The sequence below is a fragment of the Silurus aristotelis genome (genome assembly GCF_946808225.1).
Source record: "Silurus aristotelis genome assembly, chromosome: 23".
NCBI classification, from domain to species: domain Eukaryota; kingdom Metazoa; phylum Chordata; class Actinopteri; order Siluriformes; family Siluridae; genus Silurus; species Silurus aristotelis.
Window position 1 is genome coordinate 1493113 of NC_139596.1, and position 26311 is coordinate 1519423.

At 37.1% G+C, this 26311-nt stretch overlaps 2 protein-coding genes, 1 long non-coding RNA gene and 1 gene segment (V, D, J or C); 3 read left to right on the plus strand and 1 right to left on the minus strand.

Moving 5' to 3' along the window:
* Positions 1–26311, plus strand: part of LOC310718632 (uncharacterized protein) — a 168245-nt gene that overhangs the window by 5611 nt on the left and 136323 nt on the right. Inside the window, exons 4-12 of the mRNA XM_083527544.1 lie at positions 1297–1593; positions 1688–1789; positions 1900–1926; positions 2027–2053; positions 9697–9786; positions 11527–11574; positions 11643–11894; positions 12185–12460; positions 12574–12870. Coding sequence (XP_083383670.1) covers positions 1297–1593; positions 1688–1789; positions 1900–1926; positions 2027–2053; positions 9697–9786; positions 11527–11574; positions 11643–11894; positions 12185–12460; positions 12574–12870 — 1416 coding nt within the window. The remainder of the gene's footprint in view (positions 1–1296; positions 1594–1687; positions 1790–1899; positions 1927–2026; positions 2054–9696; positions 9787–11526; positions 11575–11642; positions 11895–12184; positions 12461–12573; positions 12871–26311) is intronic.
* On the minus strand, positions 2273–3358 carry LOC310718450. Its single transcript, XR_014531153.1, has 2 exons — positions 2705–3358; positions 2273–2671 (listed from the first exon to the last, which is right to left on the minus strand). It is a non-coding gene; the product is annotated as an uncharacterized lncRNA (long non-coding RNA).
* LOC310718438 (Ig kappa chain V-V region T1-like) lies at positions 4817–7278 on the plus strand. The segment is given in 5 exons: positions 4817–5331; positions 5781–6128; positions 6209–6244; positions 6329–6442; positions 7101–7278.
* LOC310718448 (uncharacterized protein) lies at positions 16636–21417 on the plus strand. Of its 5 annotated transcripts, XM_083527281.1 has the most exons (8): positions 17026–17260; positions 17528–17666; positions 18839–18866; positions 18980–19327; positions 19408–19446; positions 19541–19654; positions 20427–20446; positions 21157–21417. In XM_083527281.1, the coding sequence occupies exons 4-8, from the start codon at positions 19276–19278 to the stop codon at positions 21289–21291; spliced, it is 360 nt and encodes a 119-aa protein (XP_083383407.1). In that variant the 5' UTR covers positions 17026–17260; positions 17528–17666; positions 18839–18866; positions 18980–19275; the 3' UTR covers positions 21292–21417. The 5 variants fall into 5 exon arrangements, with proteins under 5 accessions (XP_083383409.1, XP_083383407.1, XP_083383406.1 ...); XM_083527280.1 differs by lacking the exon at positions 18839–18866; XM_083527282.1 differs by lacking the exons at positions 17026–17260; positions 17528–17666 and adding an exon at positions 18641–18662 and having other exon boundaries at positions 18763–18866.

Genomic DNA, 26311 nt, shown 5'->3' on the forward strand with positions numbered 1-26311 from the left:
CTGATCAATAACCACATTCACTGATCAATAACCACATTCACTGATCAATAACCACTTTCACTAATCAATAACCACATTCACTGATCAATAACCTGATCAATAACCACATTCACTGATTAATAACCACATTCACTGATTAATAACCACATTCACTGATCAATAACCACTTTCACTGATCAATAACCACATTCACTGATCAATAACCACATTCACTGATCAATACCCACTTTCACTGATTAATAACCACATTCACTGATCAATAACCACATTCACTGATCAATAACCACTTTCACTGATCAATAACCACATTCACTGATCAATAACCACATTCACTGATCAATAACCACATTCACTGATCAATAACCACTTTCACTGATTAATAACCACATTCACTGACCACATTCACTGATCAATAACCACTTTCACTGATTAATAACCACTTTCACTGATCAATAACCACATTCACTGACCACATTCACTGATCAATAACCACTTTCACTGATTAATAACCACATTCACTGATCAATAACCACATTCACTGATCAATAACCACTTTCACTGATTAATAACCACTTTCACTGATCAATAACCACATTCACTGACCACTTTCACTGATCAATAACCACATTCACTGATCAATAACCACATTCACTGATCAATAACCACATTCACTGATCAATAACCACATTCACTGACCACATTCACTGATCAATAACCACTTTCACTGATTAATAACCACTTTCACTGATCAATAACCACATTCACTGATTAATAACCACATTCACTGATTAATAACCACATTCACTGATCAATAACCACATTCACTGATTAATAACCACATTCACTGATTAATAACCACATTCACTGATCAATAACCACATTCACTGATCAATAACCACATTCACTGATCAATGACCACATTCACTGATTAATAACCACATTCACTGATTAATAACCACATTCACTGATCAATAACCACATTCACTGATCAATAACCACATTCACTGATTAATAACCACATTCACTGATCAATAACCACATTCACTGATCAATAATTTCATTATCAATTATATTCAATATTAGTTGCAGCTTCACTTCTGATAGAAACTTAACCAGGATTTTAGTGACGTGCAGATTACAAGCAGTATTGTTCAGGAGAATTACAGTGTGTGTGTGTGTGTGTGTGTGTGTGTGTGTGTGTGTGTGTGTGTGTGTGTGTGTGTGTGTGTGTGTGTGTGTAATTGTTGCATTTATAATGAAAATAATTATGGTGACATAATATTTATGTCTCTGCAGATCCTCCTGCAGCATCTGTGTTCCAGAAACACTCGTCTTCTCCAGAGGTGGTGTGTCATGCTACAGGTTTCTTCCCCAAAGCACTGCTGATCTCCTGGCAGAAGGACGGAGAGGACATGTATGTGGATGTGGATCTCAGAGAGACGTTACCCAACCAGGATGGAAGCTTCCAGAAGAGGAGCATTCTGAAAGTCTCAGCTGAGGAGCTGCAGAAACACACCTACACCTGTGTGATTGAGCACAGCAGCTTGGAGAAGGATTTAGTGCTGCCTGTGAGCGAGAGACGAATCCTGAGAGGTCGGAGAAACACTTTCCTATAAATCTACACATTTACAGAGTGAACACTGATTTACTGATGCAGCAGATAATAAACTCTGTGATCATTTAACAGATGGAGGACCGATTGGGATCATCATTGGTGTCATCGTGGCTCTCGTTGTTCTCGTTGCTGTTGGTGTTGCTGGAATTGTGGTCTGGAAGAAGAAGAACTCTGGTGAGTGGAACAGATGTGAAGTTTTTACAGAACAGATTTACACTTTAATTCTTAATTAAACAAAGAGCACAGATTTGATAATAACTGTGTGTTCATCATCTATGTTTCAGGATTTAAACCTGTTCCACCCAGAGCCTGTAAGTGAAACTTTATGATCCATAAATGATGTTTAAATCCACTACAGTGTTTATGTGCAGTGTTTTGATTTCACGTTGTGATGATTTGAATGTTTTACAGCCTCTGAAGGAGATTCTTCCTCCAATACCTCCTAAAGTGTGAGAGTGTGTGATCCTGCTGCAGTGAGAGAGTAAGACATGATGATGTTTACACTGTAATCTGGAATATAAATCTGTGTGTGGAGGGAAAATCCAGCAGAAACGTCTGTGTTCATATTAAATCTCTTCTCAGAGATCAAACTCTTTCTGTCTGTCTGTTTTTCTAGGAGAGGAGGAGAGGAAGAGGAGGATCTCTCACACACACACACACACACACACACACACACACACACACACACACACACACACACACACACACACACATTATTCCAGTAGTGTATCTTACAGTGTGATGTTCTTCCTGTATGTGGATGGAGGAGGTTTGGATTATTGGGGATTATTCTGGGGTTCTGTTTTATTCTGTGTAAATTCTCTCAGATTTAAACCTTGGGTTTGTTCTTCATTCATCATTAACTACATCTGAGCTCAAATAACACAATCAGGATCATCTCATTGTGGGAAATCAGTTCTGGTTAGTCAGGTTTCCTCAAACACGTGCAGATGTGATGAGAACAGCTGGATTGAGAGAACAAACCCCTGTTTTTTGTAGCGTCTGTAGATGATGAATGAGGATTTACAATCATTTATTTTTTACTTTTAGTATAAACTTTCACACGCGCACACACGCACACACACACACACACACACACACACACACACACACACACACACACACACACACATGATTCTGATTTACTTTATTGTTATTATCTCTTTATAGTGATTAAGTGTGTATCTGTATATCAGGGGTGTATCAGTTTATTACCAGTGTAAATGTATATAAATGATTAAATGTAGGATGAAGATCAGATCATAAATTTATTACAATCCATTAAACACATTTCCCACATCTGTACAACCCAAATCTCCCATAATGCATCTGTTCTGTCACTCTAACAGTCTGAATGATCAATAAAGTGGATTTTCTTCATTCTGTGTCTGACTTATTTATTTTATATCTCTGTTCTTTTAAAGGACTCGAGATCACTGCCACCTCTACATACACTAATGATCTCTACACACACACACACACACACACACACAAAAATTGGGCGTGCAAAATTATTCAGCCCCTTTACTTTCAGTGCAGCAAACACTCTCCAGAAGTTCAGTGAGGATCTCTGAATGATCCAATGTTGACCTAAATGACTAATGATGATAAATAGAATCCACCTGTGTGTAATCAAGTCTCCGTATAAATGCACCTGCACTGTGATAGTCTCAGAGATCTGTTTAAAGCGCAGAGAGCATCATGAAGAACAAGGAACACACCAGGCAGGTCCGAGATACTGTTGTGGAGAAGTTTATTTGGATTTGGATACAAAAAGATCTCCCAAACTTTAAACATCCCAAGGAGCAACACAGCTCATCACCCTGAACACACCATCCCCACTGTCAAACATGGTGGTGGCAGCATCATGGTTTGGGCCTGCTTTTCTTCAGCAGTGACAGGGAAGATGGTTAAAATTGATGGGAAGATGGATGGAGCCAAATACAGGACCATTCTGGAAGAAAACCTGATGGAGTCTGCAAAAGACCTGAGACTGGGACGGAGATTTGTCTTCCAACAAGACAATGATCCAAAACATAAAGCAAAATCTACAATGGAATGGTTCACAAATAAACATATCCAGGTGTTAGAATGGCCAAGTCAAAGTCCAGACCTGAATCCAATCGAGAATCTGTGGAAAGAACTGAAAACTGCTGTTCACAAATGCTCTTCATCCAACCTCACTGAGCTCGAGCTGTTTTGCAAGGAGGAATGGGCAAAAATTTCAGTCTCTCGATGTGCAAAACTGATAGAGACATACCCCAAGCGACTTACAGCTGTAATCGCAGCAAAAGGTGGCGCTACAAAGTATTAACTTAAGGGGGCTGAATAATTTTGAACGGCCAATTTTTCAGTTTTTTTATTTGTTTAAAAAGTTTGAAATATCCAATAAATTTCGTTCCACTTCATGATTGTGTCCCACTTGTTGTTGATTCTTCACAAAAAATTACAGTTTTATATCTTTATGTTTGAAGCCTGAAATGTGGCAAAAGGTCGCAAAGTTCAAGGGGGCCGAATACTTTCGCAAGGCACTGTATATACACACAGAATAAACAGAATAAATATGGATGGACATACAGAAGTGTAATGATTTTGTTAAATGATGAGTTTTTGGGTGGTGCAAGGATGCATGATTTTAAAGTGGTGCAAAATAGTGCAAAACACAGAAGAAAAGTGACGGTGCAGTGGTGATTGTTAACACCATATCAGCTGTTCAGTGCAGAAACAGCCAAATAGCGTTTTTTGAAAATGTCCTCCAAGGTGGGAAGTTCAATACCGATGATTCGTTGGGCGGATTTCACCACCCTCTGAAGGGCTTTACGGGCTGAAGCTGTGCAGCTGCTGTACCACACTGAGATGCAGTTTGTGAGGATACTCTCAATGGTACAGCGGTAAAAGTTCTCCAGTATCCTGTAGCACAGACGGGACTTTTTGAGTCTCCTCAGAAAATAAAGCCGCTGTTGTGCCTTTCTGATCAGGATGGAAGAGATCACAGACCAGGTGAGGTCCTCAGAGATGTGTATTCCAAGGAACTTGAAGCTGGGTATACGCTCAACAGCAGTTCCGTTGATGTGAATTGGAGGATGAGTGTGATTGCCAGCACATTAGAAATCCACAATGACCTCCTTGGTCTTTTTGGTCTTTCTCGCCGTTAAGATAACCACTAGGGGCAGTCGTCTGTATAATTCTTTTCAAGTCTGATATTGTCATTGCAACCGGATACTGTTACATAGTCAAATGAAATGAAACAAAATTCTCCCACAAACGATTTTATTGTTTCAACCGTCTCTTATGGGAAACTACCACTAAATGTGAAACTATGTGATGAACCACAGGTCTTAGCACACCAGGTCTTTGCAGCACCTGTCCAATTTGTGTCACTTCTTTCACATTTTCCAACCACAGACCTGTCATGAGGTGCATTTGCAGGCATGATGTGTGAGAGCTGTGAAAAACTCACACTCGTCTACGGTTCAACTCTGAACACCGGCTTTTTATTTGTGCATTGTTTTACCTAAAGAGGTAATCAGAATATCTTTTATTTTGTAATTTACTGGGCCTTTTTTTAAGTGCAGTGGGCTGCATAAATAATGTCCACACCCTCTACAAACAGCTTTCAACTTTCAATTCGGTCAGCAAACATTTTCTCTTTCTTTTTCATCTGATCATCACAATGGGGTCTTTTGTAAATCTGCCTGTGTTCCTCTGTGTCATGGGTAAGTGCTTTTTATTTATTCATGTATACACACACACACACAAACATACACAAACACACATTATTACAATAATACTATTGCATAAGTGAAAATTTTATTTATTCCGATTTTTCGAGAAAAAAAAAAAGAAGAAAAGAAAAACTTTGGTTTCGTCAATAGCAATTTACACTTTTTTTCATAAGTAATTCATTTTAATTCAGGGTAAAAATTTTCATTTTGTGTAAATCTATTTATATGAATATATAATCTAACATCTGCATATTCTATACATATTAATTACATGGTAATATAATGGAAATATGGCACATGATTCTGAATAGGACAATTCAGAAAACTCATTTTCATAGAAAAAGAATTATACAAAGTTTTGTCAACAATTCAAACAGTTTTTTATTAAATAATTCAGTTTGGATTTAAAAAAAAATGGGTAAATAAAATGTGTGTTGCAGGTTTGCTCTCAGAGACTCTGTGCTCTTTTACACTGGAGGCAGAAGTTGGTGAAAGTGTCACTATTTGGTGCCAACATGAGCTGACCTACACAGGTTCCATCTTCTGGTTCAAACACACCACTGATTCAGTTCCACTTCTTGTAGGTTGTAAAAGATTTAGAACATCAGCTCCATCCCAAAACTGTTACTTCTTTAAAGACACCGAGTGCCTGGTGATGTCTGTTCAGGGTGAGAACACGTCTCTCACCATCACTGCACTGAACGTCTCTGATACAGGACTGTACTACTGCAGCTCCATGGAATCAGAGCAAGTGACCTTCAGAAACTCGACCTATTTACACGTCAGAGGTACAGTTCTATAAAGTGAATAACTGCAGTAAAAGTTCACTGAGAATCTGAGGTTATTAAAATAATCATTATTGTTTCAGGAGTAAATCAAACCCTTTCTGAGAACAAAGAGACAGGTTTGTTTGTTTCTTGCAGAAGTTTCTGTGCATTTCTAAAGAAAAATATGATGCAGGTTATAACATACAACTGTTTTCTCCCAGGTTGTGTTTCTTCTACTGTGATCTTCGTGCTGAACGCGGTGTTTGGTTTAATGGTTTTGATTCTTCTCAGTGTCCTGATCTTCATCCTGCTGAAGCACAGAAAAACTCACGGAGGTAAATATACAACAACAACAACAATAACAATAATAATAATAATAATAATAATAATAATAATAATAATAATAATTGATTTGTATTGTTGTAGCTGAAGAAGTCCATGAGGTAAGTCCATTTAAACACACACACACACACACACACACACACACACAAACAAAAATAAATAATTTGCGGCTGATTTAAATTCTGAATTAAAATACTTTTACTTAAAAATATGTGACATAATAATTGCAGCAGTTAGATTTGTATTGTATTGGGTATTTATTAGTATTATTATTATTATTTATTAAGCATAATGAATAATGAATAATAATAATAATAATAATAATAATAATAATAATAATATGTATATGTATATGTATATGTATATGTATATGTATCTAGTAGGTGGACAAACGTTTGTCTAAATCTAACATAAAATTGTGTATTTTGTATGTATTTATGTAAATGTATGTGTTTTTTTGACTATCCTGTTCCACATTTTATTTCATATATATATATCCACCACCACACTTGGCCAATCAACCTGATTCTGATATTTCTTTGTCAAAAAAATCAAGCTCAAAACAAAATGAGTATTTTTTTAGAAAGACATTTTCCATGAGGGCTTTTTGTTTTCTACAACACCTCATTCCGTCTCTCTTTGTTCCTGCAGGTTGCTCACTCTGATTCGGTGATTTACACTACGCTGCATTACCCTAATGAGAAAACTACAAGAACCAGGAGACACGATGGAACGATGAAACCATGTGTTATATATTCTTCAGTCGTGTAATGTGTGGACATAAAGTTCCAGATCATTGTTTTACTTAATGAGAAGTTTTACTGATGGTCCTACTGATATAATCAATACATACTTGGGTCCCTTACGAGGGAAATATCAGGGTCCGTGACGTCGGAGTGACGTGGGGCCGCCTTCCCGTGGGTTTACCACCTGCAGGAGGGACCGTAAGGGACGGTGCTTTGAGGATTGGGCAGCAGTCGAAGGCGGGGGCCTGCTTAGACTGCTGCCCCCGCGACCCGAATTACGGATAAGCGGGAGAAAATGGATGAATAAATGACAATACATACTTGTGTACTGTAAATCTTGTGTTGAGTGTCTTTGGTTGTTAAAAATTAAATAGACTAATAACTGATCAAAACCAGTTGAAATGTAAATGTTTAGATTAGACTATTCGGTAAGATCGGATTAGATGCAACTGATGATCGGTTCACTGAGAGAGAGAGAGAGAGAGAGAGAGAGAGAGAGAGAGAGAGAGAGAGAGAGAGAGAGAGAGAGAGAGACAGAGAGAGAGAGAGAGAGAGAGAGAGAGAGAGAGCAGCTATTAATGAATCAAATCCAGTACTTTTTCTGCCAGACACTGACATCAGATTAAACAGAGACTGTCCTGCCATTGGATTAGATCAGACTGATGATCGGTTTAGGGGAATTACTGAAGCAGTGTTAATATTGTGTACATTGGGTAGAGCAGTTACGCCAACAAGCCATTCCGGAGTTCATTTCAGCAGATATTTTATTAGAACATTGATTATGATTAGATCAGACTTCATTAGTTGAGATTAGACTGATGATCAGTTTAGAATATTTTCTAAATAAAATATAAACAAGAAAGACCATAACCACAGAAAAGGGATGAATTTCTGTTTAAATAACCATTTTTTTTAGATTCTGATATTTAGTGAAATTCTGCATCAGTGCTAATCTGTTCATTTCAAATCCTGGCTGCTTTTCAACCAATCAGCTTTTAGTGTTTGCTATATGTGTTCGATGTTTGCTATAATGACCTGGAACCCCACAAATCTTATCTTTTTTTCCTCTATTTTTACATCTCTAGCTTCTGCTGCACTTGTTCTTCGGGTCTTTCCTTACAACAAACAGAAAAAAACAACAACCTGGTATTAAATGTGTTTTTTTCTCCTATGTTGCCTCCTACTGGTCATTTTAGATCAGTGCACCAGAAAATTATTCTATTAGACGTTCTGCTCAGTCTTCACCTCTACCATGCATCAACAAATAGTAGTGATGGTTTTCTGATCTTGTTTTGTTTTTTTGTTTTTTTTTATCATCTATCACAGGTGGTCATTGATGGCAGTGTCTGCTGATCTGTTGTCAATGCTGTGGTGTATGATCCGGAAAATTCTTACTCTGGCAGACTTAATATATGATATATAGACTTAATATTCATATACACTAAAATGTATTATATATGGCATTTCTGTATTTCATATATTTAAAACACGTAAATACAAGGATAAACATCCTGATCATACGCATATGTATGTGTATTTGGGAAAATATGTCACATTTATGAAAATGTTTGTAATATATGTGGCTTATATGCCCAAGTATCTGACATATGTTCTGTGGGACGTATTTCTGAACATCAAGTGGAGGAGGAGGGACATGTGAGGTTCCTTTATTCCTGGCATATTAGACTCTTATTGTATCCACCACTTTCACCCACTTTTCTTAATTGCTAACTTTGAAACATCTGGAGGAACAGCTGAGATTTCAACCATTTCATTCTTACATTATTGAACATTAGGTGTTCTGTATATAATAATACGTGTCTGGAATCAGTACTTCAGATAAATGTTCAACTTTCTGAGTGAAAAGTTGTCTTCTGATTCAAATCTCCAGTAATTCCACAGTATCTTCTATATTTATTTTTTGTAAACATCTTAACTGTTCTGTTTTAGCTCAACTTAAAAGGTAGATGTTAATCCTCTTGTTTTGACAGGACAGTGATTAAAATATGGTGACACCGGAAGTGTTTATCAGACATGTGCAGTATCATCACAACGCTTTTTTTATTGTTGACTTTCTTGAAATATTGTCTAAAATGAACAGAAATTTTTTTTGTTCCTGGTCCATCATTCCTGCAAAAAAGCAGCAATGTGGGCAGTTTTAATGGCTTCATTGCACTCATATATCCTGGCATGAACTTTGTCTTTACTGTTATGTTCCTCATTCTTTACTCTGCGGTTCCTCCATGTTACGCTCTGAACCACAATGTTGTTATACAGTTTAGTGCAAATACTATTTCCTTTACCGCCTCCCTTCTCTACACTACCTTCTTTATCCTCTGCTTGCTTCCTCTTCAAATTTCACTTCCTGTGACAACAAAACCAACAGCTACAGACTCACAGCTCTGAGAGATTTTGCATAATTAATTATTGGAAATAAAGAAATGAAAAAAAATACAACCCTCAGTTCCCAAGATGGTTAGATTGCTCGTGTTCGCTCTGCTGATGCTTCCTAAAGGAACTGAGTTTAGATCAAGTCTATAAGATGAAAGTTGTGTTCTGGCTCATAACCTTTCTGCAGATTCCACTACAAGGTGAGTTTAGACGTGTTTAACAATATCAGACCGGAAAAGAATTAGTGTGAAGAATAATAAACTCTGGTATGTAAATGACGGGAGTCTGTGACGGTTTTATTTCCATATTTAACACATGACACTTCAGTGAAAGAAGGAAGTTTAACACGGAAGTGTGTTTATTGGAGAGTGTTGATAAAAAGTCTTTACACGGGGATTACATACATGTGTTTATTCTACTTTTATCTCTGTATCACACATTTCAGCTAAACAAAAGAGGATCTCATCTGAGGTAATAAACAAACAATGAGGAACATTGAGGAAGTCACTGTTACTTTCGATTTTGGAACAAAAGAGTTTGAGGCCCTGACATTGTTCAAGATCCCAAGGTCCCAGATATGGACATACTGACATTCCCTAATAATCAGATATGGACATACTGACATTCCCCAATAATCAGATCTGGACATACTGACATTCCCCAATAATCAGATCTGGACATACTGACATTCCCCAATTATCAGATATGGACATACTGACATTCCCCAATAATCAGATCTGGACATACTGACATTTCCCAATTATCAGATATGGACATACTGACATTCCCTAATAATCAGATCTGGACATACTGACATTCCCCAATAATCAGATCTGGACATACTGACATTCCCCAATTATCAGATATGGACATACTGACATTCCCTAATAATCAGATCTGGACATACTGACATTCCCCAATAATCAGATATGGACATACTGACATTCCCCAATAATCAGATCTGGACATACTGACATTCCCCAATTATCAGATATGGACATACTGACATTCCCCAATAATCAGATCTGGACATACTGACATTCCCTAATAATCAGATCTGGACATACTGACATTCCCTAATAATCAGATCTGGACATACTGACATTCCCTAATTATCAGATCTGGACATATTGACATTCCCTAATAATCAGATCTGGACATACTGACATTCCCTAATAATCAGATCTGGACATACTGACATTCCCTAATTATCAGATCTGGACATACTGACATTCCCTAATTATCAGATATGGACATACTGACATTCCCTAATAATCAGATCTGGACATACTGACATTCCCTAATAATCAGATCTGGACATACTGACATTCCCTAATTATCAGATCTGGACATACTGACATTCCCTAATTATCAGATCTGGACATACTGACATTCCCTAATAATCAGATCTCTACATACTGACATTGCCTAATAATCAGATATGGACATACTGACATTCCCTAATTATCAGATATAGACATATTGTCCCTCTCTCTAATATTTTATATTCTTGAAGCTGCTCTGCTGTATTGTATTAAAATGTATTTTTGTTATTGTGGTCTGTCTCACCGCAGTCATCAAATGTAAAACAGCCAATAACCTCAGAGGAGGCGGGATTTACATGTATGGGCTTCACTGCTTCAGTTTTAATCCCAAACTAGACAGACAGACAGACAGACAGACAGACAGACAGACAGACAGACAGACAGACAGATGTGTCTGTGTGTATTGGGTGTAATGACATTTAAACAAGTTTTATTTTGAGGTGATCACTTTACATGTGACAGTTGAAACATACGTATACTTTTTTATGTTTAATTTAATGTATTGTTTTATATATTCAAATTAAAATGAATTTGCTTTAGCATGAATTTGTTAATAATCATAATGTGAAAGTGAATTCAAATCTTAAACTGAAACTCACGCTCTCTCTCTGCCAGGTCCCTACACGGTGAATTGGTATCTAGGGAACACACATCGAAGCACCGGTAAGACACTGATACACACAGGAAATCTACTTCACACAGGGTTACGACAACGATTGAATCTTCTACAGGCCCACACTCCCTGCAGTACCTCTACACTGTCGTCACTCCAGAATTCACTGCTGTTGTTCTGGTGGATGAAGAGCAGATTGTCTACTACGGCAGCAATGAGAGGAAGATGATCCCAAAGACAGAGTGGATAAAGAAGTTAGAAGCTGATGATCCACAGTACTGGAAGAGAGAGACACAGCGTATGCAGAATCAACAGGAGTGGTTCCAAGACAATCTAGGGGCGGTGATGCAGAGCTTCAATCAGACTGAAGGTAAAATGTTTTTAGATCTTTTATTACTAATACACACAGAGACCCACATGACTTTCTGTACATATGCAAACAAACACCTTTTATGCAAATTCTCATCTCATACAGATTAACTAAATGCAATACATGAACCCAAATGTCATTTTTAGGATGTTTGATGGGAAAACATGTAGTACCCTGATGTACCTGTATTATATTTTAATCCTACAGACACAAAATTAGAATTGTAAGAATTGGGAAGTACACAGAACTGCAAACTACAACGCTAAATATCTTCACTTTACCCCTTACAGGAGTTCATACTCTACAGAGGAGATACGGCTGTAAGTATGACCATCACGGCGCCACAAGAGGACACGATCAGTGCGGTTATGACGGAGAAGATTTAATCAGTCTGGATCTGAAAGCTGGAACCTGGACTGCAGCTAATGAAGATGCGGAGATCTTTATTAAAACATGGGATCCTAAAGGACGTCAGGCGAAGTACTGGAAGAATGTTCTGGAGACTGACTGTACTGAGTGGTTACAGAAGTTTGTGTTTTACGGGAGAGAGACTCTGGAAAGGGAAGGTAATGTGTGATCGACACTGTTATTGTAAATGCAGCTGCTACACACACACACACACACACACTAATATATCTGACAGTGTGATCTGAGTGAGTGTCTCTGTGTGTCTCTGCAGATCCTCCTAAAACGTCGCTATTCCAGAATCACTCACGGTCTCCAAAGGTGGTGTGTCATGCTACAGGTTTCTTCCCCAAAGCACTGAATATCTCCTGGCAGAAAAACGGAGAGGACGTGTATGAGGACGTGGAGCTCAGAAAGACGTTACCCAACCAGGATGGAAGCTTCGAGAAGAGGAGCATTCTGAAAGTCTCAGCTGAGGAGCTGCAGAAACACACCTACACCTGTGTGATTGAGCACAGCAGCTTGGAGAAGGATTTAGTGCTGCCTGTGAGCAAGAGACGAATCCTGAGAGGTCGGAGAAACACTTTTCTATAAATTTCCAGAGTAAAAACCGATTTACTGATGCAGAAGATAATAAAGACTCTGTGATGATTTAACAGGTGGAGGATCAGAAGGAGGATCAGATGAAACACTGACTGGTACCATCATTGGTGTACTCGTGGCTCTTGCTGTTCTTGCTGTTGGAATTGTCGGCTGGAAGAAGAAACATGGTGTGTATGGAACGGGGTGGGAATAAAGTATAAAGAATTAAGTAATTTTTACAATTTAATTAAGAAAAACCTAAGTATTGTCTACTCTTAACTCTCAGAACTTATATTTAGAAGGGCTTTGGGTCTTTTCTGAAGATCAATTACAGAACAGGGTCTTTAATAACTGTTTATAATCTGTCTTTTATGCTTCTATCCTGTTCCAGTCCTCACTATGCAAGATTGTTCATCGCTTCCAGATGGAGACATTAAGACAGGTTCTGAAGTGATCTGAAAGGTGCTCCAGTGTTAATGGTAACGTGTGGAAACAGACGTATTTCATGTTGTAATTTTGTGGGATTAGCTCAGCTTCATTTCCCACAGGACCTCTCATACAGATCTTTCAGTGTTAATCAAGAACATATTGCTGTTAGTTCACTGGAACAAACAATAGAAACATTAACAAAATAGGCGTTTAATTTTTAACGTTTTTAATGAATCTAATATAGTATTTGATTTGAGATGGTGTAAATGATAATAAATGATCATTTAAGTGGATTAAGTTATTAATAATAAGTAATTAGTCTGGATAAAGTATGTTCTGAAAAGTACAGTTTAATACGTACCTCAGAGTGCTGTGATGAGCAAATGTACATGACACTCAGCTGGCAGCCATATTGAATCACATTATTAGATAAGTTATTGTTAATGAGTTAATTGTGTTAAAAAGTGTTTGGCGGTGTGATGAATAAGGCACGAAATATTGAAAGTCAGTTTAAATAGTGCTTACTTGTTTCTTCTACAGAGCCAATTAAGAAGTGGATAGGATGAAGATCATCATCGAAGTCCTACTCAGAGGTACCCGGAGTTTGTGTAAATTTATGTACCACCACTGCCTTTCGCTTTAATGCAAACTTTCCTAGCTGAAGTTTTCTATTGCCAAAAAACACATTTTCCAGCTGGACCACGACCAGAAGACAGTGGGAGTCAGAGTTTCGGATCCAGGCAGCAATTGTTTGTACGATTGGACAGAATTACCAATACTGTATATAAATCCTGAGGAGATTCTACTCACAGGCAATCAGGCGACTGATTCACCTTCACTTTCCTTATCTACACACAACAGTTTCAATGTGAAAATACATTATGATATTGTGATTTGTGGTGAGAGTAGGAAGCAGGTGGAGAGGAGGTGGAGAAGGTGGAGGAGTTCAGATACCTGGGGTCAACAGTGCAAAGTAATGGAGAGTGTGTTAGAGAAGTGAAGAAAAGAGTGCAGGCAGGGTGGAGTGGGTGGAGAAAAGTGATAGCAGGAGTAATTTGTGATAGAAGAGTATCTGAGAGTGAAAGGGAAAGTTTATAGGACTGTGGTAAGACCTGAGATGTTGTATGGTTTAGAGACAGTGGCATTGAGTAAAAGACAGGAAGTGGAGCTGGAGGTAGCAGAGCTGAAGATGTTAAGGTTTTCTATGGAAGTGATGATGATGGACAGGATTAGAAATGAGTTTCTTAGAGGAACAGTGCATGTAGGACGTTTTGGAGAAAAGGTGAGGGAGGTGTGATTGAGATGGTTTCGAGGAAAAGACGAAGACTAAGGAGGAGGTTTATGGATGTGGTGAAGAAAGACATGCAGGCAGATGTAGAGAACAGGGGGGGGTGGGGGTTGGTAGGGGGTATGGAGACGGACGGTGGAGCCACTATGGTGACCCTTAACGGGAGCAGCCAAAAGAAGAAGAAGAAGCATATATGCACTGTAGAAAAAGAAACCATATATAGATGTTGCATGTGCCAATAAGTGAATGGCCGATTACCGACAGTTCTCTTATCCCACCACTACTCTAACAACTATTCTGATTTTTCCCAGCGACCACCATCGAGTCGGTGGGGTTGCATATTTGACAATAGATTTGCCATCTTTTTTTTATATCACAAACAACCATGGAGAACACCGGATCGCCTCCTACAGGCAGAGAAAGAAATTGAAATATAAAAATGTCTCAGTAGCACAACACATCTTTAATGTATTTGGTGTTTCATTTTCCTTTTCTCTTATTTTCATGTCATCTCTTTGTTCTATTTGACAGGTTTTGAAGCAATAATGAGTTGAGCACTCATGTATCAATAATGCTGAAGCACAATTTTGCCTGCTTTGCATTATTTCACCTTCATTTGAAGTTTTTATCATACTGTAACATATGGATTTATTAATAAAAAAAAAAGCAATGAATAATTAAATATTTACCTGATGAAGTTTTTGTAATGTCAGGTTTGGGCTTGTCATCTCTGGAATTCTGGGCATGTGGTGGATAATTAAACACCTGGATAAGACCCCTGCCCAGAGCACCATCCATACAAGGTTTTAGAATGGGGACTAATAGACTAAACTACACCATAAATCTGGATGACAGTATTATGAACAAGTGGAATATGCTTAAGAAAATACAATTCTGCTCAGCTGGGGTCAAACTGGGGTCAGAGTACAGGGTCAGCCACCTCTGGAGCAACGATGGTTGAGTTAAGCATATGTAAGGCTAAATATGAGACAGAAAACACACAGGGTTTCTTCTCAACAACTAAAGAAGATCTCAGGACAATTGAGGAGGTCGGAGGATTTTTATTGCATGTAATTCCACAACTAACCAGTAGGTCAAAGTTTTGAGGAGTCCAGAGGATTCTGCGTCTTCAGACCCCAGTGAAATGCAGTGTGAGAGCTGAGTACGGTGCAGAGAAATGAGTTCTTATAATAATCAAAACATTAATAATGTTACTGATTGCTTTATTTAATAAACAAATGTTTAAAATTTGCACACAAATAGAAGAATTTACTGTAGTCATATACAAACAACACAACAGCTGTTACAATACTATCCCATAATATACATTATAAATAGATTTGTTATATGTATTTTTTATTATACTCTTCTGTAGTTAATGAAAGGAAATTAGTAAATAATTAATAATTAAAAAAAAAAATTATTGGCTTTTTAGTGTGATTTAGACCATCAGTTGTCATGTGCAGAGGGAAGAGTGAGTACTTTAGACCAGTGCAAATCCATACACTCAATTAAGAAAAGAGAAACAACAGTTTATCATTATTTAAGCAATGAAGGTCAGTGGGTCCAGAACATCTCAAGAACTGTAAATGTATCTTCAAGTGCAGTCTCCAAAACCATTCAATGCTTTAATGAAACATGCTTTCATGAGAGCCGTCTCAGGAAAGGAAGACCAACAGCTACCTCTGCTGCAGAAGATTTCTTTATTAGAATTACCACCCTGAAACCACTGATTTACATAAATGCTTCTCGAAGTGGAAGACATCCTGTCAGGGTCTGGACAATTTTTGGGATTGTTTTTGCCTTTGCCACCAGATGCCGCCACTGGGCCCCTACTGCCTTATCCCCTACTCCCTAGCCCCTAGCTGTATAATGTCTCCCACCTGCTCCTCATTAATGTTGGCTATTTAAGTTGCCCCTTCGGGCTTGGTTGTGGTTGGTTTATTATATTTGTCTTCACCTTTGTTGTGGTACAGTTGTCATTGTATTTGGCCTTATTTTTTTTTTGTTGTATCTTCTTTCATAATATTGTTCTTCGTATTTTGCATTTGAAACCCGATATGTGTGGGTTTGTTTTGTTCTGTTTGGTGAGTGTATTTCTATATTGTTTTATTTCTTTGTCTGCTGTTTTAATGGGTTTTCCCTAGTCTCCTAGCTTCTCCGGTCTTCCCTAGTCTCTTGCCTACTCTTGTCTTCCTGAGTCTCCTGGCTTTTTTGTTCCCCCGAGTCTTCCCTAGTCTGCTGTCTTCCCAAGTTTTCCCAAGTATCCTGTCTTCTCTAGGCTCCTGGATTCTGTTTTTCCAAGTCTTCCCTAGTCTCCTGGTTTTCCCAAAGCCTCTGGTCTTCTTGAGTCCCTAGTTACCTCCTAAATCCCTAGTTACCTTGTCTTGAGTTTCTTCAACCTGTTTAGTCATTTTCTTTTTTGTCTTGTGTTTATTTTGTATTGATAAACCCACTCTGCCGGTTTATATTTTTGGTTCGCTTTTCTCAAGCTGTTTTTGGACTTATTGTTTTTATTAATTAATCATGCCATTGCTCATCTCGAGTGTCTCTGTAGTTGGGTTTCAATGCCTCCCCGTGGCAGACTGCTAGTGTCTGCCACTTGCTCTAGCGACCCTGGTTCAAGACCCGCTCTCATACCTGACACAGCTACTGTTCACAGGTGACTGTTATTTAATCTGATGAGTCCAAATGTCAGATTTTGATTTTGATTCTGACCACCATAACTTTTAGACATAGAAGCAGTAAACAGAGAGTTCCAGAATGTGCTGTTCCCACTGCGACGCGTTGTGTTGCTTTGCTGGTGACATGGTTGGTGATTTAGTCAAAATTGAAGACAGACTTAACCAACATGGCTACTACAGCATTTTATAGTGACATGCCATCTCATGTTTTACACTTAGTCGGACCATCATTTGTTTTTCAACAGGACATTGACCCCAAACAGGTTTTGTTCTGTAAGACTATTTATTTAAGAAGGAGAGTAATGAAGTGCTGCATCAGATGACCTGGCCTTGGGATGATTTGGACTGGAGAGTGAAGAAATGCAGCCAACGACCACTCAACCGGTGACGAGCTCGTGAAGATGATTATAATAATACCAAGAGTCCAAACTTTTGACTGGTTTTATACCTTTTTATAAATACTTGGTTTAGTGATTTTTGTATCATCTGTAAACCAAGTAGGGATTGAAACCAAGTTCAAATATAAACTTATAAAATATAATTTTATACTAAATGATGGAATTAGCAGAGCTTCCAGAGTCCTGCCTGAAGATGGAAAAAACATGATGGAAAGGAAAAACTTAATAGAAAGAAAAACATGTGCAAAGACATTGTAAGTTAAGTAAAAAAAAATGTTCTGACTATCACTACTGTACACACAAGAGTTTGAGTTTACAGAAAGTCTGTTCAGAGTTGAGGTAAATGCAGACAAGTACAGAGGGGCCATGTGTTTACTGTACAGAAAACCTCAGCCTGGGTGAAGGTTCACTTTTTAGCATGACAACTTGAAAAAAGTTTCACAGGAACGTTAAAAATGACTTAATAAATGTAATCATTTTGTAAGTTTAAATTAAAAAAAAGTCCTTGATTAAAAGTACAAATGTTTTTGCCTTCAAATGTACTTAAATATCCAAAGTACTATGATTTATTATGACTATAATGTTCTGCTGTAAAGACTCTAATGTGACTCTCAGCACACTGATCTATTAATAGAATGATATTGAGTCAAACACTTATGGAAGTCTATTAAAATGATCATGACCACAATGGTGAGTTCGAGTCTGGAGTTTCTTCAACATTTAATCCTTTCTAAATGTTCTGTTTGCTGTTAAACTGATGCTGAACTGTATGCTGGTGATAAGTAGATACCACCAAGCGCCAATCAAAACAAAGAGTGAACACTACCCTGATTGGTCGATTGCTACTGATTTCTCAAAATGTAGTAAAAATATATTTTTGACGATTTGAATAAAGTACAGACAGGTGAAAAAGCTACTTTAGTACAGTAGCGAGTTATATTTACTTCTTATCTGTAGCCCACTGCAGATGATCTTCTAAAATGTGAGACGAGATTTACAGAGATGATGTTACTTTTCTGGTAGGCTTTTTTTTGTTGCAAGGTGCTGTAGGCTACATAAATATCCATACCCTTTACACACAGATAAACCAGACGCAGACTTCCTCAGCAGATCATTTCTTCTTTGTCTCTCATCTAATACACAATGACTCATTTTCAGACCAAGTTAGTGCTCCTCTGCACCATGGGTAAGTCCTTATGAATGTGGTATTTGTTAAGTAAAATTTAAAATATAAGGAAAAAAGTATTTATAAATATTATATTTAATATTCAGTGTTATGAGTGTGTTCATGTGTTGCAGGTTTGTTCTCAGAGACTCTGTGCTCTTTCACGTTGGAGGCAGAAGTTGGAGAAAGTGTCACTATTTGGTGCCAACATGGCCAAACTATAACAACTTTCATCCTCTGGTTCAAACACACCACTGATTCAGTTCCACTTCTTGTAGGGTGTAAAAGGTTTAGAACATCAACTGAATCCCAAAACTGTTACTTCTTTAATAACACTGAGCGCCTGGTGATGTCTGTTTAGCCCGAGAACACGTCTCTCACCACCACTGCACTGAACATCTCTGATACAGGACTGTACTACTGCAGCTCCATGGCAATGAGCAAACTGTCCTTCAGAAACTCGACCTATTTACACGTCAAAGGTAAATTTCTATAAATTAAATAACTGCAGTAAAAGTGAATTGGAAAATCTGACTTTATTCAAATAATATTTTATTTTCAGGAGTAAATAAAACACATGTTACTGAGAACAAAGTAGCAGGTTTGTCTTTTTTTTCCTCAGAAAAGCTTCTGGACATTTCTACATTAAAATATGAAGCAGGTTTCGTGTTTAAAACATGATATTTTTCATCAAGGTTGCAGCTCTTCTTCTGTGATCTCCATGCTGAACACGATGTTTGGTTCAGTAGTTGTGATTCTTCTCGGTGTCCTGATCTTCATCCTGCTGAAGCACAGAAACACACATGGAGGTCAAATATTATTTCTCTATTACTACTACTAATAATAATAATTAAAATATCATATGCAAAACTCTAAGTAAGCATAAGCTTTATTAAAAATTATTTAAAATAATAATTAAAATATTGAAATTAAAATATTTTTATGAATTACAAATGAACAATTTTACCAATTAATTAATTAAATAATATATATATATATATATATATTTTTTTTTTTTACCCCAACTCTATATTATGTAACAAAGCGGTCATTATCACTATCAGTCTGTAATGAGTATTAAACCAGTCGTTTTTTTTTTTTGTTTGTTTTTTTTTGGAAAAATCACTTGTTGTAGCTCAATCATAATCTTTCAGAATTTAGAAGTCAATGCCACAAAGCAAATTATATTGAAACGGATTTCTACATCAACCACATTTAATAACTCAAGCTGCTGTGTGCATAGTTTTCACCCACCATTTATTGTTTTAGTTCCAGAAATTTTAATAATTGTTTTTAATCCATGATTTTTTTTTTTTTTTGTGAGAAAGATAATTCTGTTAAAATCATTACATCACATATAAAAAAGAGTTATACATATATGCAATGCTGTACATGAACATTAATATTTAGAATATGATGTATATAAAATTGCAGGTGTCAGGAAGCAAGTAGAAACCAGTTTAGTGCAATTTACATAATAATAATAATAATAATAATAATAATAATAATATTAAAATTTTTATTTAATTTGAATTTTGAATTTGAATTGATCATAATAACTTTTCTAATGTTATGTTTTAGGCGTTGAAGCAGAAAATAAGGTAAATTCGAGATTAAACACACACACACACACACACACACACACACACACACACACACATACTGACCTCCAGATAAATGTTACAAATTTATTCATGATGCGTTTTTATTTCTCAGTAAAAATCTTATCCATAAATACAAACAATACAAATGATTTCCTTGCATTCTTACCATTTCTTCTCTAAACTGCTGCTGCCTTAATGAAGTTGCGAAGCTCATGACAAAACAATATTTTCCCCCAATATTTTTTTTATTTCGTTCTTAGATAAAACGTTTTCATTTTAATTTTAATCCATGGAGAGTAATTTTTTTTTATTTGTCAAAACCTGAAGAAAATTTTTTTTGTTTTCCTGATTTGTGTAAAAGCCGCTTTCACCTTGTTCTGTTTCATATGTTGAACGCTTAAGCAGTAGATGATCTGAATTTCAGTCATTTCTCGTTTTTCGTTTCTCGATCAGAACAGAAAATCGAGCATTTCTCGTCTTTCGTGCAGTTTTTACAGGACAGATGTTTTTTTTTTTTAATAAACAAATTTAATCTAGCTATTAAAATATTCAGGTCATTATTTAAATTCATGCATATTTTCGCTCTTTATTAATCATCAAGCTTTTTCTCATTAATAATAATTTTGACCAGGTTTTTTTGAGTAAAATTTCTACTCAACTGATCGAACACTTGCATTATATAACTTTATTCTTCTTTCTTCCTGCAGGTTGCTGACTCTGATTTGGTGCATTACGCTGCACTGCAGTTCTCTACGAAGAAAACGACAAGAACCAAGAGGCACAATGAAATGATGGAAAAACATGTTGTGTATTCTTCAGTCGCACAGAAAACAAATCATTAGTTTTTTTACTTAATATGATACAGCAAGTGTTTCTGATGCTCTGTGGTTGAAGCAACTATATCATTTGTAACATCACAGTTTTATAATATAATATAATGTAATAGAACAGAACAGGATGCTACACGTGTACGTTTTTTCTCTAAACTTTGTGTCTCAATTTGTAATCCAGTGTAATTTAATACTCAAATATAAAGAGATTGTTTTTGCTGTTTTTTAAGAAAATATCATTTGTGGTGGCTTTGAGAATATGGTGTTTGTGTGTAAGTGTGAGTTAGTGGTGTGTACGTGTGTGTGAGTAGTGTTATTGGTGTGTAGGAGTGTGTGAGTGGTGTTAGTGGTATGTAAGTATGTGTAAGTGTGTGTGAGTTTTGTTAGTAGTGTGTAAGTGTGAGTTAGTGGTGTGTAGGAGTGTGTGAGTGGTGTTAGTGGTGTGTACGTGTGTGTGAGTAGTGTTAGTGGTGTGTACGTGTGTGTGAGTAGTGTTAGTGGTGTGTAGGAGTGTGTGAGTGGTGTTAGTGGTATGTAAGTATGTGGGGGTGGTGTGTAAGTGTGTGTGAGTGTTGTTAGTAGTGTGTAAGTCTGAGTTAGTGGTGTGTAGGAGTGTGTGAGTGGTGTTAGTGGTGTGTACGTGTGTGTGTGAGTAGTGTTAGTGGTGTGTAGGAGTGTGTGAGTGGTGTTAGTGGTATGTAAGTATGTGGGGGTGGTGTGTAAGTGTGTGTGAGTTTTGTTAGTAGTGTGTAAGTGTGAGTTAGTGGTGTGTAGGAGTGTGTGAGTGGTGTTAGTGGTGTGTACGTGTGTGTGAGTAGTGTTAGTGGTGTGTAGGAGTGTGTGAGTGGTGTTAGTGGTATGTAAGTATGTGTGAGTGGTGTTAGTGGTATGTAAGTATGTGGGGGTGGTGTGTAAGTGTGTGTGAGTTTTGTTAGTAGCGTGTAAGTGTGAGTTAGTGGTGTGTACGTGTGTGTGAGTAGTGTTAGTGGTGTGTACCTGTGTGTGAGTAATGTTAGTGGTGTGTAGGAGTGTGTGAGTGGTGTTAGTGATATGTAAGTATGTGGGGGTGGTGTGTAAGTGTGTGTAAGTTTTGTTAGTAGTGTGTAAGTGTGAGTTTGTGGTGTGTAGGAGTGTGTGAGTGGTGGTAGTGGTGTGTAGGAGTGTGTGAGTGGTGTAAGTGGTATGTAAGTATGTGGGGGTGGTGTGTAAGTGTGTGTGAGTGGTGTTAGTAGTGTGTAAGTGTGTGTTAGTGATGTTTACGTGTGGGTGAGTAGTGTTAGTGGTGTGTAGGACGGTGTGAGTGGTGTGTAAGTGTGTGTGAGTGGTGATAGTAGTGTGTTAGTGTGTGTACGTGTGTGTGAGTAGTGTTAGTGGTGTGTAGGAGTGTGTGAGTTGTGATTGTGGTATTTAAGTATGTGGGGGTGGTGTGTAAGAGTGTGTGAGTGGTGTTAGAAGTGTGTAAGTGTGTGTTCGTGGTGTGTGTGTTTGTGAGCGGTGTTAGTGGTGTGTATGTGTGTGTTAGTACTGTGTTGGTGGTGTTTAAGTGTGGGTGAGTGGTGTGTAAATGTGTGTTTGTGAGTGGTGTGTAAGTGTGTATTTCTGTTGTGTATTGTCTACATCAGCATTAAGTCGCTGAGTCACGTGACGACTTTGGTTCATTAGGCCCATTGTCTCTTAATAGTTTGTCTACTTTGTGACATGAAACTGTAAATCTATTTGTTAATTAAAGAGACCTGTTTAAAAGATTGTTTTATTTATTTGTCTTTTTTAAAAGACGTGTTTGGCCTACTTTCAATGCGTTACATGGTGTAGAAGTATAGGAACAGAAGCCATGTTGGTTCATTAGGCCCATTGACTGCTTGCACAAGAATAAAGAGATAGCTCAGTGGTTAAGGTCTTGGTTTACCGATCAGCAGAATCCCCCAAGGTTGGTGGTTCAAGTCCAAGCATCTCCAAAATTAAACTTTAATTTTAAAGTCCAATAGTTTGTCTATTTTGTGAAATTAAACTGTAAATCTATTTGTTAATAAAAGAGACCTGTTTAAACGATTGTTTTATTTATTTGTCTTTTTTAAAAGACTTGTATGGCCTACTTTTAATGAGTTACATGGTGTTGCAGTATAGGAAAAGAAGCCATGTTGGTTCGTTAGGCCCATTGACTGGGTGCGCAATGAGGTAGAGATAGCTCAGTGGTTAAGGTGTTGGTTTACCAATCAGCAAATTCCCCCAAGATTGGCGGTTCAAGTCCCTGCATCACCAAAATTAAATTTAAATTTTAAAATCTAATAGTTTGTCTACTTTGTGACATTAAACTGTAAATCTATTTGTTAATTAAAGAGACCTGTTTGAAAGACAGTTTTATTTATTTGTCTTTTTTGAAAGACTTGTTTGGCCTGCTTTTAATGAGTTACATGGTGTTGAAGTATAGAAACAGAAGCCATGTTGGTTCATTAGGCCCATTGACTCCTTGCGCAATAGTGAAGCAATAGCTCAGTGGTTAAGGTGTTGGTTTACCGATCGGTAAATTCCCAAAAGGTTGGGGGTTCAAGTCCCAGCATCTCCAAAATTACATTTTGCTCTTAAAATCTAATAGTTTGTCTAATTTGTGACATTAAGCTGTAAATCTATGTGATAATTAAAGAGACCTGTTTAAAAGATTGTTTTATTTATTTGTCTTTTTTGAAAGACTTGTTTGGGCTACTTTTAATGAGTTACATGGTGTTGAAGTATAGGAACAGAAGCCATGTTGGGTCATTAGGCCCATTGACTGCTTGCACAAGAGTGAAGAGATAGCTCAGTGGTTAAGGTGTTGGTTTACCGATCTGCAGATTCCCACAAGGTTGGGGGTTTAAGTCCCGGCGTCACCAAAATTAAATTTCAATTTTAAAATCTAATAGTTTGTCTACTTTGTGACATTAAACTGTAAATCAATTTGTTAAATAAAGAGACCTGTTTAAAAGATAGTTTTATTTATTTGTCTTTTTTAAAAGACTTGTTTGGCCTACTTTTAATGAGTTACATGTTGTTAAAGTATAGGAACAGAAGCCTTGTTGGTTCATTAGGCCCATTGACTGCTTGCACAATAGTGAAGAAATAGCTCAGTGGTTAAGGTGTTGGTTTACTAGTCAACATATTCCCACAAGGTTGGGGATTCAAGTCCAAGCATCTCCAAAATTTAATTTTAAAATCTAATAGTTTGTCTACTTTGTGACATTAAACTGTTAATCTATTTGTTAATTAAAGAGACCTGTTTAAAAGATTGTTTTATTTATTTGTCTTTTTTAAAAGACTTGTTTGGCCTACTTTCAATGCGTTACATGGTGTTGAAGTATAGGAACAGAAGCCATGTTGGTTCATTAGGCCCATTGACTGCTTGCACAAGACTAAAGAGATAGCTCAGTGGTTAAGGTCTTGGTTTACCGATCAGCAGAATCCCCCAAGGTTGGTGGTTCAAGTCCCAGCATCTCCAAAATTAAACTTTATTTTTAAAATCCAATAGTTTGTCTATTTTGTGAAATTAAACTGTAAATCTATTTGTTAATAAAAGAGACCTGTTTAAACGATTGTTTTATTTATTTGTCTTTTTTAAAAGACTTGTTTGGCCTATTTTTTTCAATGCATTACATGGTGTTGCAGTATAGGAAAAGAAGCCATGTTGGTTCATTAGGCCCATTGACTGCTTGCACACTAGTGAAGTAATAGCTCATTGGTTAAGGTGTTGGTTTACTGATCAACAGATTCCCAAAAGCTTGGGGGTTCATGTCCAAAATGAAATCTTCTTTTAATTTTAAAATCTAATAGTTTGTCTACTTTGTGACATTAAACTGTAAATCTATTTGTTAATTAAAGAGACCTGTTTAAAAGATTGTTTTATTTATTCGTCTTTTTTTGAAAGACTTGTTTGGCCTACTTTTAATGAGTTACCTGGTGTTGACGTATAGGTACAGAAGCCATGTTGGTTCATTAGGCCCATTGACTGCTTGCACAATAGTGAAGAAATAGCTCCATGGTTAAGGTGTTGGTTTACCGATCAGCAGATTCCCACAAGGTAGGGGGTTCAAGTCCCAGCATCTCCAAAATAAAATGTTCTTTTAATTTTAAAATCTAATCGTTTGTCTATTTTGTGACATTATACTGTAAATCTATTTGTTAATTAAAGAGACCTGTTTAAAAGATTGTTTTATTTATTTGTCTTTTTTAAAAGACTAGTTTGGCCTACTTTTAATGCGTTACATGGTGTTGAAGTATAGGAACAGAAGCCATTTTGGTTCTTTAGGCCAATTGACTGCTTGCTCAAGAGGGTTGAGATAACTCAGTGGTTAAGGTGTTGGTTTACTGATCAGCAGATTCCCACAAGGTTGTCGGTTCAAGTCCCAGCATCAACAAAATTACCTTTAACTTTAAAATCTAATAGTTTGTCTACTTTGTGACATTAAACTATAAATCTATTTGTAAATAAAGAGACCTGTTTAAAAGATTGTTTTATTTATTTGTCTTTTTTAAAAGACTTGTTTGGCCTAATTTTAATGCGTTACATAGTGTTGAAGTATAGGAAAAGAAGCCATGTCGGTTCATTAGGCCCATTGACTGCTTGCACAATAGTGAAGAGATAGCTCATTGGTTAAGGTGTTGGTTTACCGATCAGCAGATTCCCAAAAGGTTGGGGGTTCAAATTAAACAAGTTAAATCAAATTTTATTCATGACATACACATACATACAGGGTACGACATGTAGTGAAATTTTTTATACCAGGGGTCTCCAATCTTTTCCAGAAAGGGCCGGTGTGGGTGGAGGTTTTTATTCCAACCAAGCGAGTCCACACCAAATTCTACCTGTTCAAATCTAATGATCGTCATTGTAAATGACTATCAGCTGTGACCATTGATTGGTTGGAATGAAAACCTGCACCCACACTGGCCCTTTCTGGAAAAGATTGGAGACCCCTGTTTTATACAATGGTCCGGCATGAGGGAATAGGATGGGGGAAAAGAAAAGGAGGCAGATGAATAAAATAAAAAGCGCACTGTGCTG